General features: G+C 34.3%; 1 protein-coding gene across 1 annotated transcript; it reads left to right on the top strand.

The window, feature by feature from the left end:
- Window positions 1–6,315: 6,315 nt before the first annotated feature.
- Window positions 6,316–13,797, top strand: LOC130630121 (uncharacterized). The gene is made up of 4 exons (XM_057443518.1): window positions 6,316–12,176; window positions 12,567–12,738; window positions 12,854–13,069; window positions 13,217–13,797. Exons 1-4 carry the CDS (start codon window positions 11,582–11,584, stop codon window positions 13,299–13,301), a joined length of 1,068 nt encoding a protein of 355 aa, XP_057299501.1. The 5' UTR covers window positions 6,316–11,581; the 3' UTR covers window positions 13,302–13,797.
- Window positions 13,798–16,509: the final 2,712 nt, after the last annotated feature.

Below are 16,509 nucleotides of genomic sequence, written 5' to 3'. Positions count from 1 at the left end.
AATGACATTACATACAGTTAACAATAGTTTATATTACGAAATATAAAGACATCAGCTTATACAACAGCTTACAGTGAAGTCTGATTCTACAAAAATTTGTTCTTTCAGTATTGCATGTGGTTTATTTCCACAAAAATTTCCACAAAATTTTAAAAAACAGCATTTTGCAACACAAACAATTATAAACTGACTTAATCATACCATCCTCTCATAATTTTTTTTAACCTAAAGTCATCATAAACGCACATAAATTTCCAATCAAATGTAAAAAAACCCTGTAAAAAAACCTGGCATATTACATGTAGGCTGACAAAAGTTTAACGGAATGTCAGAAACAAAACAATAAGAATAACTTAACACACACACTTTAAATTCTATAAAATTTGTTCCACTTGTCATATTATGGTCCCCTTTGTAAAGTTCACAGGTAATGTGAAAAAATTATACTCTATGGGCATAACAATGAGTCACACCATCCTAAAAGTTCAAGAAAGATTTTGTAGCTAGCTTGTTTCATCATAATTCGTGTTCAAAAAAGAAGAGATAGGTTAGAGCTAGCTAAGCTTGGGATGGGAGCCTTATAGCTAACATTAGCTATCAGATAACAGTAGCTAAGACACCCAGGTAAATATACTTAAACTGGGGAGACTTAACTGGGTCTATAGCTAGCTATTCATGCTTAGTAAAAGACATTATAAAGAGTAATGTAAAACAAAACAAAGTTTTCTGTTTGTCCAGCAAATTAGTTTGTTAGCCAGCTAACAGCTTTATCTAGCATTTTGAATTTTAGTTCAAATACATTAGTTACGCACCAGGGGACACATTAATTATGCAAAAAATTGTAAACAAATATGGCTAGCTTTTTTATTTTTAAAAAAACGCGGTAAAAACTTTAAGAATTTGCAGCTTTAATGGATTTTTTTTGAGAATGTGATTTTGCTTGACAATTTTAAGTGTACTACATAAAAAAGTAACATGCAGCTTCAACGACATAAAAACGGAACGTCTAAGTATATCAAAGTTCTTACTTTTTCTGAATTCCAATCCACTTGAAACTCTAGCATGCATTTTCTACTTCTAACTTTACTTTACTACTCTCTAGCTTCACTCTTTACTTCCGAAGTGAAAAAAAAAACATTACCGTAACTCCGGATAAACAGAAACTCAGGAAACAGCCATTATTAACATTGGACTGAGCGCTTAGTACAGGTAATCTGTGTTGTCAATGCGTTTAGGCGTAAAATACCCTTTTCAAAAAAACTTTATTGCAACTTCGGTTTAAATAAGAACGCGGGAAAAAACAGCCTGTGTTACCCTGTCCAGCTAAAAAAGTCACTCAGAAATTTTATTTTGTGGAGTAAGTTTTCATGACACTAATAAAAGGTGTTGCTACCTACTTAACTGCATTTATCATAACAAATAGATAGATAGATAGATGTGCATATTTTACATGGCTAGCCTCACAAATATCGAGGGATATACCCTGTCTATTATTTCAAGGAGGGGCCATGGCGTAGATGGAGAGTCCTAGAGTATTTAATGCTCATTTTGAGCTACGCAGACCCAATTAGAGCCCGCGCTCTACTAGACAACTCCCGGCAACATCCAACGGCCCACACAGTGTGCCATCTTCCCAATTTCCCTCACATGGCTTGGGTTAACCCGGGGCTATGGTAACATTCACTCGCCCATGTTGAATCGCCGTCAAGAGGAATATTGATTAAACATTTTGTCGTAGCTAGCCCAAACTGCATTTGGCTACTTTTAGCCCAGAAGTAGCTAAAGAGCTAGCCAGAAGAGAGCCACAAGCCCAACATAAAAATAAATAATAATATACCAAACTTTAAAATAATAAGAATAAATAAGGCTAGCCAGCTAGCTGGCTTCGAGAGGATGCTGTTCTGCCCAGATTGCGAAAACGGCCTGTTTACAACCGGGACAGCCGGATTATGTACACATGATCCGATTATGTTTTTTTTGCACTGGTCTATCTATCTATCTATCTTTTGTGAATTAAACATTCTCTGGAAGATAGAACACCCCTAAAAACTAGAGATGGCGGAAGAAAAAAGTCTCGACGTAATTCTTAGTTTAAAACTAATCTTGTAGTAAATACATTTCAGCATAATATACTTTGAAGTAACTAAATTTCACGGAACCTAAATTATTGCGGAGAGAAGCGGAGGGCGCGTCAGCGCCCGGAGCGTAGCGGAGCCCATTTCCTCATTAAATAAGCCAAATATAAAGGAAAAAGAAAGTACGGTGGAGAGTATATAGGATTTCTATACGATTTCCGCGCCTCGTCCCCCTATACATCAAAAATATCCAAAATTCGGCCGTTTTTGAGTCAGTTTCCCAGCGATTTAATATGGTCATTCTTAATTATATTTTTTAGTAAGCGAGACAATATGATTTTAGCACGGCGATGGAGTTTTTGTTGTTTTTTAACCAAGCGTAAATGGTGCTGTTTCCAGTTGAGATTAAGTTTGCCTACAATTTTTAGGCACGTGATACACATATTAATTTCACTAATATCACATGACTTTTTTCTCGGACACATAGCGCCTCAAACTCAAACTTTCGTTAATCTAAGCTATATCGCAACTGACGGAAGGGCTTGTTCAAGAAAACGAAGAAAGGGTATGTTTTTAGCTAGCTAGTATATCACTATTCCTTTACATGTAATGAACTCTTTCTTATTCTCACTCACACTTAAGGCTAGCTAGCTTAAAACTGCAGATTTAGATAGAATAATAATAGAACTTAGATAGCATTTAGCTACCTAGCTACTGTAAGAGTTAGCTAGCATAAAAACAAACAAACAATGCAATATAGCTAGCATAAAACTAGCTACAAAGCTTGCAGAAAATTAACTACTTAGCTGGGATAGAACTACCCATGTAGCTAGCAATAAATTGCTATTTTTGCTGGCATAAAATCAGCAACATAGCTAGCATAGAAAAATTGTTTGAGACTGATTTTCTACCTATCCTCTATCTAGCTAGCTATTATACATATATACTACACAGTGAGTGAGATAATTCTACTCTGTAGGAATGTCCCATCATACAGCTTGTTCTAGCTACAATCGTCCACAAAATGGCCAAACATAGCCAGCTAGATATTTTGCAGATAGTAAATGTTTATATACAGGTATGTCACGTGTAATTGTTTACGTTGCTTAGCCACAAATGGGCAGTTCTTAACATTAAGGGGGAATAGAGAGCTATATTTTCGTGGACCGTTGTAGCTAGCTATATATATTGTACACACGTCAGGAAATAAACTTTTTTAACCCTGCCGCTGAGCATACATCAGTGCGTCTTAAGTTGCAGAAGCGAAAATTATTTCAATATATATATATATAGATAGATGTAGATGTAGATAGATATCTCGTTCAATCGTCAACATGTATTGAAAATCTTCAAGTGTATTCATTATTTTTTACCTAATTTCACGATATGTATACAAATAATGTCGCAATAATTTCTGTTTTTGTAACTTGACCCGATCCTTACACATGTGGCTCTAATGATGTTTTTGTTCAGTCTGGAATAAGAGATTTTTATCCTACTGTCATAAAAACTTGTTTGCAAACAAAACATATACTGCTATTTGATTTTTAGCTGCACAGGCTAATAACAGGCTGTTTCCGCTGTGTTTTTTTAAACCGAAGTTGCAGTAAAGGTTTTTTTAAAAATGTATTACGGCTGTCCGATTTTATGATTAATTTTTTATCTAGCACAAACTTTTCCCATAAAATATTGCAGGATTCTTTAGGAGCATAAAAACAGGTTTTGAGCAGTGTTTTTATTTTTAAATGTTACAAAAACTTTTCCGCAAAATAAAAGTGCTGCATGATTGTTTTAGCTGTGTAGGATAACAACAGGGTGTTTACTGTCTGTTTATTTGCACCAAAGTTTTTCAGATGTGCGCCACAGTATATTTGTACTAATCACTCAGCCTAGTGTTAACAACAAGCTATTACCTGTGTTTCTATTTAACAGAAGTTGTGCTAAAGTTTTTTTGAAAGGGTTTGTTTACCTATACTAATGGCGCACCACAGATTAAAGTACATATATATTTTAAGTTTTTATGGGAACATTTTGTGAAACAGTTTTCGCTATGACATGGCACAATATGTAAATTGTGTTTCTATTCAAGCTAAAGTTGAAGGAAATATATATGTTGTGAATCTGAAAAATATAATTACACACCCGACACACCTTAAATGTTGTGTGTTTCACTCGATTTATGATTGTGTGGTACAGTTTAAAATTTGTATTAATTGTTCCATCAAGCGTTTAACGCCAGGTAACACAGTTACTTGTGGCTTAACCAGCGTAAATTCCTAAGTGTATATAATACTCACCTGTATTAGCCCTAGCTATTAGCTAATTAAATCTTTTTGTATTTGGTTTTAATAGTCTGTTGTATAAAGCTCTCCCCAACTAGCTTTTCGTAGCAGATATAGTGAAAACCTTTAGATAAATGCAAGGTGTGTTGGAGAGTAAAAAACATACTTCTCACCTTAAAACAATAATTCCTTTATCCTCACACCTCACCTCAGATGGAAGGTATATATCTGGACCTGAATTCCGATGAAGACTTTTACCAACCAAGGGATAAATATCCCCAGACAACAAAAATGCTCGAGAATAAACACTTTCTAAAAGTTCTTTTTGCATTTTACGAACAGATTCAAAATTATCACACTTTAAATCAGTAAGCACCTGCGCCAACATATCTGCTGCAGCCATAATCAATAATAGTACGGAAAGAATCCAAGCCAAAAGGCGTGAGTCTTTGACTAATCCTGACGGATGGGAGTTAAAACTATAGCCTAACAGGTTATCAGTAACCACGCAGTACGGAACCTAAATTTCCTTCGCCGGCTGCGGGCCACATATTGTTGGACTACGCATAGAGTGTGAAAATTACGTCACGATTTTGACGTCACAGGCCCCTTAGGTGAGATGGGGAGGGTTGCGGGCCATAGCTATTTGATTTTTGACTGACTGAGTGACTGATTAGTCAAAATGAATCAGTCAAAATCTGTAAGCTATAATTTGCAACCCTCTCAGTCTATATGGTAGCGACGTCACAACTTTGACGTCAACATCGCTATAGGCGAATTGGAGAGGGCTGTGAACCATGGCTTTTCGCCGTAAAAAAATTACAATTTTTAACGCCCTCCGTTTGCAACGCCTGGATCGTCGACATCTTCGCTTGGCTAACATTTTTCGTCAAATTTACACTTAGTCACGCGACTTATCTGACTAACCCTGGATCCGCACCTGTAATTCATTTTTTCAACATTAGACAAGTGATCGTTTTTGTCAACTGCTGCTTCAAAAGAATCAATAAATGAAAACCAATTAGTTGGATCGCCATCAAATTTTTTTATTTCAATTTTTGGCAGTTTAATAGAGCTTGAAGCACTAACTGACCTCGTACTGACTGTGTCACTTCTATCTTGTTTTGATTTTAGGAAACGATCAAGTATTAGCAGTTCATTTCTTACCCGTACTTCAAAGTCACTACTTTCTTGAGCATCTTTTATTAATTGATCTTCCTCTTCAATAATTTCGGAAATCTCTTCCGTAATACTTAAAAATTTTCCAAGTTTGCTCTCTATGGTAGTGTTCAACGTTTGCAATAACGTAAGTTTTTCTTCTTGATAATGTTCATAACAAGGTTTTATTTCTTCTCGTAAGTAGTTTTCGATAACTTTTACTAACGTGTTTCTTATTCTTAACTTCTTTTCCAAAGGCAACATGTTTGTTTATAATACGTTCAAAATAAATAATACTCTGTTTCTTCTAACACACACAACCACGTCTTCTTTCCTTTTTTAATATAATAAATAATTTAATAAATAACGCATAAATGATATCAAAACTATCCGGCTCGGTTTGACCATGTAATATCTCGTAAAAAGGAACTCATGAAAACGTGTCTTATATCAACAAAATATTTTTTGTACTGCCGAAGCATCTAAAAAGTATACATCTACATCACTCATCTACATCACACGTGGCTTTAAGAGTCACGTGTTAAAAATACATAAATAATTAACATACCTAATATGCATAATTCTAAAGGTTAAATTGTACAAATCAAGATGATGAGAATGTATTTTCCCCCAAGACTTGTTTGTCTGATATAGACTTTATATATACTGTGAAAAATAAATAAAAATTAAAACATTTTTCTTTTGAAAAATATTCAAAATGATTTTTTTTTTATAAAAATGCCGTTTGATTGCAAACATTATTTTTTTAATTGTATGCCAATCGCAAAAATGTTTCATAAAAAAATTTTGTTCGTTCCTCTTATTTCTAGAAATAAGTTTTGCAAAAATTTCTCACATCAGATATTCTCACATTTTGCTTATTGTGTATCACAAACAAAAAAATCAAAATCCAGAATTTTTATGACCTTTTTGAATGAGTACTAAAACCCTGATTATATGAGGCAGGTTAGCTCAGTTGGCAGGCAACCCGTTTTAAAAAAAATTATATTTTATGGGAAGAGTAAAACCATGACATCTGTTCTTGAGTTAAGAATATGTACCTATTTCTTGAAGATAGGTAGATGTGCATATTATACATGGCTACCCTCACAAATACCGAGGGATATACCCTGTCTATTATTTCGAGGAGGGGCAATGGCTTAGATGGGGAGTCCTAAAGTATTTAATGCTCATTTTGAGCTACACAGACCCAATTACGGTCCGCTCTCTACCACACAACTTCCTGCAACATCCAATGGCGCACACATTGTGCCATCTCCACAATTTCCCTCACATGGCTTGGGCTAATCTGGGGCTATATTAACATTCACTCGCCCATACTGAAACGCCGCCAAGAAATAGCAGATCACAGGTGTAAACAAACCAGAAAAATAAATGTAAAATGGTCCATGAGTATTTACTTTACTAATGGTTTACTAAATTAAATCCAAGGTTTCCTTTTTTTTGTCTTTTGTTACAATGAAATCACTTAATACAGAGAATACTGACATATTTATATCTACTTTTTGGGAGTCTTTCAGTAAGTGAAGCCACCCTGGTTAAACTTATGATTAAAAATATAAGCTCATAATTGAACACTGCAATATACTGGACAAATAGTTAGCTAATTTTGTGCATTTAGCACACTTAATTAGCTAACTTGTACGTATAGTTAGACTTTCATTAGCTAGCTAGCTTTATATAGCTAGAACTAGCATCTAAGCTAAGTGATGAAAATATGCCACTATATGTGACATATTTTCATCGCGTGACCAGACAGGTCCAGAGCTACTTTCGCGGTTTTAATCTCAAAGAGCTCTGGGGACGAGAATGACCAAAGAGACCTTCAATTTGGTCCAACAAGGGGTATTTAATGTTCTTGCATATTTTTTTTTAATGTATGTTTTTGGTTTTCAAAACCGTTAGTTGGAAATAAGATGATCAAAATATGTTTTTAAGAAAGGTGATTTATTGTACAATAGTGAGAATGGTACATCATTTTATCGTGCTCTGAGCTTCCTTTGTCAATACAAGTAGAGTCACAAAACATCACCATAACATTTCTTTTAAACGATTTTGGATTTTTGGACAGCGGCTCTGATTGTAAACCAAACTTGGTTGCAAAACTTTACTTGTGTCAGCACAACAATGATGACGTTCTATTCATAGTCAAAGGATTTACAATTTCTATTTTTTTTTAAATGATGTTTTGTTTTTTCTGGTCGATTCCCATAGTCGAGATAACCAAGGATTATCTAGACCTGATGGCACTGCAATTATTGCCAAACTTAGAGAAATTCATGATTTAGCTGGTTATCCAAGTTTATATAAAAACTTGCAATATTTTAGTGCTGTATGTTTATTGAGCTAATCGATAGACGATTTTGCCTTTTTTATTTTGTTCAATACCAGACAATTGACGCTCGTGTTAAAAGACCTTTACACAGCCATATACATTATTCAAATCGCGTATACGCGAGTTGTTTGGTATAGCAAGCAATGGTCGTGTCGACATTTTTGCATGTTTTTCCACGCCTGCATTGCTTTCCATCATGTTTTTGCGCAAATCCAAGTTTTTAAGTCCCACCTGACCCCGCAACCCAGCGCTACAGCTGTGTGCGTATCCATAGTCATCTGACTATGGCGTATTTTGATATTCCTTAAATTGGCAAAAAGAATAAAGACTGTGTTATGCATTTGATCAAAAATATCGTTATAGACTGTTATTTTAATATTATTTGATAAGCTATGCTAGATACTCCTTGTTTTTAACGAAGCGGATTTTGTTCAACTAAAACGAGCTCTAGGGGTTAAGGTACGAGTCGTTTCTTTCGAGGGGCCGAGTTCAAGGACGCCATATTTGTTATGGTCGGCTTGTTTACCAAGCTGCGAATCGTTGGGTTGGTATACTTACTTAACTTTCTAAATTTCAGTTCTATCAACGTTTAAGATATTCTCTTCATTGTGTCTATGTTTTCGCCTATTAAGATGAAAATATCACGTTTTCTAGCCATGTGTAAATCTGAAACAAAGAGAGAGAGATTTATTTTTTTATTAGGAGTTTACAATGAAAATATATAATATGAAAAATATATTGAACATTTACCTAATAAAAGGATAACTAGCACAAAGCACTTTATGTGCTTAAATAACGTGCTAGCTACCTGGGAGAACAACAGGTAGGACGAAGCCACAGGACAACACAGGGACAAGACGAACATTCAGACGAGGATATCACAGAGTCAAAGTCAAAAATAGCATGAAATGTCTGGAAGCTGCTTAAAACAAACCTTCAAGCAGGAAAAAGGAATTTGGACTGGGTGAAATAAAATAAAATTGTAATTAGATTTTATATGTGTTAATAAAGTGACTATGTAAAAAAATTTTTAGCTCAGAGGTATTTTTACTCAAGATTTTAAAGGGTAAGGAATTTTGAAGACGGTTCCATGAGTTTATTGCAAAGAACTTAACAGACTTTTTACCAAACGCAGTTGAATGAACAAGAGGTAGATTCAAAAAGCCTTTGTCAGCAGCACGGGTGTGGTGGGAATGGGCGAAGTCGATTGCGAAAGTATTGATGAGGCTAATAGGAAGAGTTTTATAATAAAGGTTCAGTAGGAAAATTATATTATGTATACAGATCATGTCAGAGAATTTAATTAAGTTAAGGTTCCCGTATAGTGGGGTAGGAGAAGCATTGAAAGTACTAAAAGAGATGATACGGATAGCATGGTTTTGTAAAATTTCTATTCGAACAAACCAATTTCAAGATTTTAGCTAGCTAACATAGATTTCAAGGCAGCATTGTTCTGCCCGGATAATGAACATTGGCCTGATTAAGTACGGCAGCTTGCACTGGTTAAGAACAGGGCAGAAAATACATAATCAGGGCAACATAATCAGGACAGGCCGGCTTATTACTCAAAAAATATTATTTGGCACTTATAAAAGGGACATATAATCAGGGCAGGCCAGTTTATATACGACAGTGTAATATTATTTCTGATTTATTATAGAACGAACATAATCGGGGAAGGCCGGCTTATGTATGACAGTCAAATATTATTCCAGACTTATAGAACAAATATAATCGGGGCCGACCGCTTTTATATCATTCGTCATCACTTCTGAAAGCGAATAGCCCTGGTGGCAAAGTTGTTGTTGCTCTCAAATGAAACGAAATTTCGCGGCAAATACTAAATTTTGGGATTCGCAAGTTTAATAACTTTTCACCAAACTTAATTCCCGCAAAAGAAATCAATATAGAAAGTGTTGCGGAGAGGTTGCCAAGGCAAAGGCATTAAGCACGGCAAGGAAAGGGCAAAGGCAGGCAAGGAAATAGGAAGAGGAATCAGGAAGGCAGGGGTAGGCAAGGCATGGGAGCCACAGGCAAGGACATAGTAGGCAGGCACCAGAAAAGGCATATGAAGGGTAGGCAAAGAAAGTCACGGTCAGTGCTGGCAAGGCAATGGAACGGCAAGGCAGGGGTGCATGACTTTAATAGAAAATCTCCACCTTACAACTCAAAGATTGCGTATACTCAATATTATCAAATTTATCTCAGGTCAATATACAGTGAATCATAGCCATTACAAGTATTTAAACAATCGGTCATAACGACATATCATTTTTTGATAAATCTGAGATTACCTTGGTTCCAATGACAACAACATTAAAAAGTCAAGATATAGAAATAATCAGAGAAGTCTTACTTAAAGATAACCTATTATATGAAAACCTGGTTGTTGTAGGTGCAAGATAATTATGTTTTTCCTAGCCCTGTCCAGGATTTGAACCTGGATCTCTCATTTGCATGAGTGTCATAGCCATTAGACCAGCAGGGCATAAACATAAATATATATACAAAACTTTACAGGTGAGTATTATATACACTTAGGAATTTACGCTGGTTAAGCCACAAGTAACTGTGTTACCTGGCGTTAAACGCTTGATGGAACAATTAATACAAATTTTAAACTGTACCACACAATCATAAATCGAGTGAAACACACAACATTTAAGGTGTGTCGGGTGTGTAATTATATTTTTCAGATTCACAACATATATATTTCCTTCAACTTTAGCTTGAATAGAAACACAATTTACATATTGTGCCATGTCATAGCGAAAACTGTTTCACAAAATGTTCCCATAAAAACTTAAAATATATATGTACTTTAATCTGTGGTGCGCCATTAGTATAGGTAAACAAACCCTTTCAAAAAAACTTTAGCACAACTTCTGTTAAATAGAAACACAGGTAATAGCTTGTTGTTAACACTAGGCTGAGTGATTAGTACAAATATACTGTGGCGCACATCTGAAAAACTTTGGTTCAAATAAACAGACAGTAAACACCCTGTTGTTATCCTACACAGCTAAAACAATCATGCAGCACTTTTATTTTGCGGAAAAGTTTTTGTAACATTTAAAAATAAAAACACTGCTCAAAACCTGTTTTTATGCTCCTAAAGAATCCTGCAATATTTTATGGGAAAAGTTTGTGCTAGATAAAAAATTAATCATAAAATCGGACAGCCGTAATACATTTTTAAAAAAACCTTTACTGCAACTTCGGTTTAAAAAAACACAGCGGAAACAGCCTGTTATTAGCCTGTGCAGCTAAAAATCAAATAGCAGTATATGTTTTGTTTGCAAACAAGTTTTTATGACAGTAGGATAAAAATCTCTTATTCCAGACTGAACAAAAACATCATTAGAGCCACATGTGTAAGGATCGGGTCAAGTTACAAAAACAGAAATTATTGCGACATTATTTGTATACATATCGTGAAATTAGGTAAAAAGGCTAAACTTTAGAATATCCCCTTCAAATAGTAAATTAAATTTAATACAACCAACGACCAACTTTTGTAAAATCATTAACCAAAATAACGCTATATGCAACGTCTTCAACACTATCACGTTAGCGCCTACGCGTCTTTTAATTCGTTGCTTCGCGCAATGTCACGACATCGTATCCGACGTTAAAAATAACGACCGTTTATTAAAACAGTCATTCTTGTAACAAACGGCTTCGCGTATCTATCGCCCATATCTTTTATAATGTATTCTTCAAAATCAATTATTAATTCACAACCTGAAGAAGTTTGGGCCGAATTAAACTCAAGATTTATTAATCATGACGTCAAGTATGAAAACGTTCTATCCGAACAATTGTTTACATATCTTAACAATAAAGCAACAGCTGCAGGTACAAACATTGGATATGTTCTTGCTTCCGTAATAACTACAGCTAATTACTTGACCTCTAAAAATCACGGTTCGATTGAAATAAGAAATGGTTATAGCATTAACCTTAACACATTTTTCTTGTTTGTTGGACAGCCGTCTACAGGAAAGTCGCCCGCTATTAAGATGGCAGTTAATCAACCATTAAAGGCTATTCAAGAAGATACAGACATTATATCTAACACCACCACATCTGGCTTGACAAAGTGCCTCTGTTCAAGAAAATGTACATACATTGTTAATGCCGAAATACAGGAGTACTTGTACAAAATATTGAAAAAAAACGATGAGAATTACACTGGGGATATGGAGATTCTATCGAAGATTTTTAGTGGAGAAAATGTGTCTATTCAATTCAGTACTGAAAATAACAGATATATACCTGAAAATTGCGCATTGTGCATATTAGGTAATTATTTTTTATTTATTCTTTTTCTTTCTCCTTATGCAACGCATACCGTAAATGACGGATTAAGCGCCCCGTGCTCAATACGCCCCCTGTCGAAAAAGTGTCCCGGGGTTAGGGAAATATTTGTAAGTAAGCGCCCCGGAACCTTAATCCGTTATTTACGGTATACGCAGATGCGGTTAGTTGGTTCGTAATCTAACTTTTTAGCTCCTTCCAAAAAGTGAAGCAAAAATATACACCATAAAGGCTGATGAATATACGTTTAAACAAAATCAATTCTTGTGATTACAAAAAGGTTTTTAAAAATATGCACACGTATTAAATTCTTTATTTTTTAAGTTGCTACACAAATAAAAAGCATGGCTTTTATTTTGTCTTTAATGGATAAAGGTAATGGATTTTTGGACCGATTTTTAATTATAACACCTCGTTCATACCGTCCGATGCCCAAGGAACAACAAATCGCCCAACAATCCTCAACAACCATCGATATCAAGGATATTTATGCCAACTATGTACACATAGATAATACAATATTCTATTTTGACGAAAATGCGTTAAAGTAAGAAGATTTTTAATAATTTTAAACTTTATACATGACATGATAAATAATCTCTTCTTCCTTTTCTTCAATTCTATTTCCCCCTCTTTTTTTTTTTTTTTACCAATTTGTATAGATTGTACGACAACATGGAGACACAGTTTTTGACCGATCTAAACAACGATCTTTTGCACGGCAGACCAACCAGCAAGTCTAAAAAACCAGAGTTAATTCCAAAAGTTGCTGTCGCTCTACACACAGTGGAATACTTTTATAATGCCCTTTTTAATGAAGTTGAATTTACATGTCTACCAGAAGCTATTTCCTTGCAAACATTGGAACGTGCCATAATGTATGTTGAATCAATTGATGAACAGAAAGAATTATTTTACACACTTAGTCTTTTAAATATTTTATAATTAAGTTACAGCAAATTTGCATTTATTATCTTTTCATAGACATTTATTCATCTCATTTATGACAATATTTTTCGTTTTAGTATATCACAGAATTGGTTAGTACCAGCAAAACACCATCAGTTAAACGTGCCCCAACTTCTGATGAATATAAAAAAGCTGTTTTAATGACACCGGGTGCCTTCGTCACATACAGATCCTTCAAACAAAGTACATCAAAAAGATTTCGCGGTTTACTATCCCAAGAATTTGTTAAGTTTATAGAAAACTTTGTTAACTAAGACATTGGTCGTTTGGTTAGTGTAAGAGCAGTTGGGTCGTCAAAATCATCAAAAGTATTCGTTAAAAAAGAATTTAGGGACTTGCCATCCGAAATAAAAAATTGGTTACAAGAAAGTGAATATGAAACAAAAAGGCTCGCCAAACATCCTGTTTGTATTACGGATAGGATTATCGAGTCTATTAATCTTGAAATTCATTAGCAAAAATTTTTCAAATAATCCTTTTTCTATATCCATAGAATAAGTCGTTCTTACTTATAAAAAAGTTTACAAATTTATCAACACCAAAATATATAGGTTAGCTATAACAAAGTTAATCGGGTTTAAAATTGTAAATTTTAATAAAACTTATTTTACTAGATTGACAAATTGTATACAGATATGCCGAGGCAAAAAATGCTCGAAAAAGTTTCTTATAAAAAATTGCTTGTACATGAAAAAGTATAAACACTGTTCGGAAAGTTGCGTAACATTTGAGTTGTGTTCAGCATGTTTTTACTATTATTTGTATTGCTTAAATTTAGTCACGTTTTCTTATTTTCTGTATGATTAATATGAGTAATTGTAAAAAAAGTTTCTGAAGACAAGTCATGTGTTTTTGATGAATCTTTTAACACTGCAAGAGTAGCTAAAATTATGCAATGTAGGGAATTCATTAACGTCCCGTTATCTGATATAAGCTTTTCTGTGTATCACGAATGACAAATACTCTGCCTGAGAAATTACAGTAAGGGACCATAGTAAGTACATTTTCTATTATTTTATAATTATATTACAATTTAACGATTCATTATTCGTTTTTCAAATCTACAAATATTCTTTGATACAATAATTTCAATAACTTGCAAAGAAGTTGATTAATTTCTGATTAAATCATAGCATGGATTACCCACCGTTAAAAAGATTAAAAAGCCGGGGAACACAATGTGGTGTCAATAGTGTTAGTCATGACAAGTCTACGCAATTTGGACCTTCTCATAACAGTTATGATAGTTTTATCCGCTCATCCGATAAAACAGCATTTACAACACACAAATACTTAATCACAAACATCACGAATACCAAAGAGAATGCCTTATCGTGGTGTTTTGATAACAATTTGTTAATCAAACAAAGAAAATGCGATAAATGTAACAATGACATGATCTTGTCTAAGTGCAAAAGTTCAGATGGAATTAGATGGCGTTGCCAAAAGAATGGTCATTTTATTGAAACGTCAATTCGCAAAGGTAGCTGGTTTGAAAAGTCTAATTTGACGATAGAAGAGGTGATTGAAATGACGTATTGGTGGACCACTGGTATCGATCAAAATCAAATAGCCAAACAAATGTGCATATCAAGTTCTACTGCTGTTGACTGGGATATGTTTTGCCGAGAAACGTGTGAAGTATTACTCTTCCAAAATTCATCAAAGATTGGCGGTAAAGGTGTACGAGTTCAAATTGACGAGAGTAAGTTTGGAAAGCGTAAATACCACAGGGGCCATCGTGTAGATGGACAGTGGGTTTTTGGTGGTATAGAAGAATAATCGCGAAAGAACTTTCTTGTAGCGGTAGAATAGAGAGACAGAGAGACACTGATACCTATAATAAAAAATTGGATCCTGCCTGGTACAACTATAGTTTCAGATTTTTGGAAACCATATGATATTTTAAGTGAATTAGATTTTGAACATTTAAAAGTTAACCACTCAGTTGAATTTGTTAACTGTAACGGAGATCATACAAATAAAATTGAAGGACACTGGAGGCAAGTTAAATCAACATTACCATCATTTGGAGTAAAAAAATCCCACTTTTCATCTTACATGGCGGAATTTATGTGGAGATATGCTAACAAGGATCAAGATTTATTTTCGAATTTCATTTGCGACTTATCTTCTGTGTATTTGTCGGATGAAATTTTCGCATTTTCATAATTTATTTTCGGATTTTTTCAATGGATTCCTAATTTCAATTACAAGATAAAAAGTTTTTCAAAAATTTTGTTGCAATTTTAAAAAAAGCCTTTTTCTTCGTTCTTATTATTTAACTTTAAAGATTTCCATTTGAGTTTAGATACATTTCCACTCAAGAACAGACGGATAGAAGAATTGAAATTTTTCGTTCTGTACAAACTGATATTTGAAATCAATTCGACTGTCCTTGCAGATATATTTTAATCTTGAATTTGACAAGAACAAAAAATATTAACTATAAATTCTATGCGGGAATCCTTTTAAACAATTTATCACCAGGCTATTATTTTTGTGTATTTAATTTGCAGTAAATATGAAATTTTAAAATTTTAAAATGTTTTATCCACCTACTAGGATTTATAGATTTATATAATTATCGTTGGTCGTTGGCCGTTGGCTCGTAACCATTTGTTGCTCGTAACCGTTTCGTTGGTAGTTGGTCGTTGGACCATAACAAATACTTTTTCCTAATTGTCATCGTTGGTCGTTGGCCGTTGGATGATAACAAATACTTTTTCCTGATTGTCATTGTTGGTCGTTGGTCGTTGGCCATTGGATGATAACAAATACTTTTTCTTGATTGTCGTCGTTGGTCGTTGGATGATAACAAATACTTAGATAGATAATTTTAAATAATATGATAGTTGGTCGTTGGTTATTTGTATTGCTGTCTTCTGCTGTAAAGGGGAAATTCTAAAACCGCTCCGGTAAAAAATAATGAATACACTTGAAGATTTTCAATACATGTTGACGATTGAACGAGATATCTATCTACATCTACATCTATCTATCTATATATATATATATATATTGAAATAATTTTCGCTTCTGCAACTTAAGACGCACTGATGTATGCTCAGCGGCAGGGTTAAAAAAGTTTATTTCCTGACGTGTGTACAATATATATAGCTAGCTACAACGGTCCACGAAAATATAGCTCTCTATTCCCCCTTAATGTTAAGAACTGCCCATTTGTGGCTAAGCAACGTAAACAATTACACGTGACATACCTGTATATAAACATTTACTATCTGCAAAATATCTAGCTGGCTATGTTTGGCCATTTTGTGGACGATTGTAGCTAGAACAAGCTGTATGATGGGACATTCCTACAGAGTAGAATTATCTCACTCACTGT

The sequence above is a fragment of the Hydractinia symbiolongicarpus genome, chromosome 2 (genome assembly GCF_029227915.1).
Source record: "Hydractinia symbiolongicarpus strain clone_291-10 chromosome 2, HSymV2.1, whole genome shotgun sequence".
Taxonomy (NCBI): domain Eukaryota; kingdom Metazoa; phylum Cnidaria; class Hydrozoa; order Anthoathecata; family Hydractiniidae; genus Hydractinia; species Hydractinia symbiolongicarpus.
The sequence above is the reverse complement of the archived record's forward strand: the minus strand, read 5'-3'. Positions and strand labels throughout refer to the sequence as shown.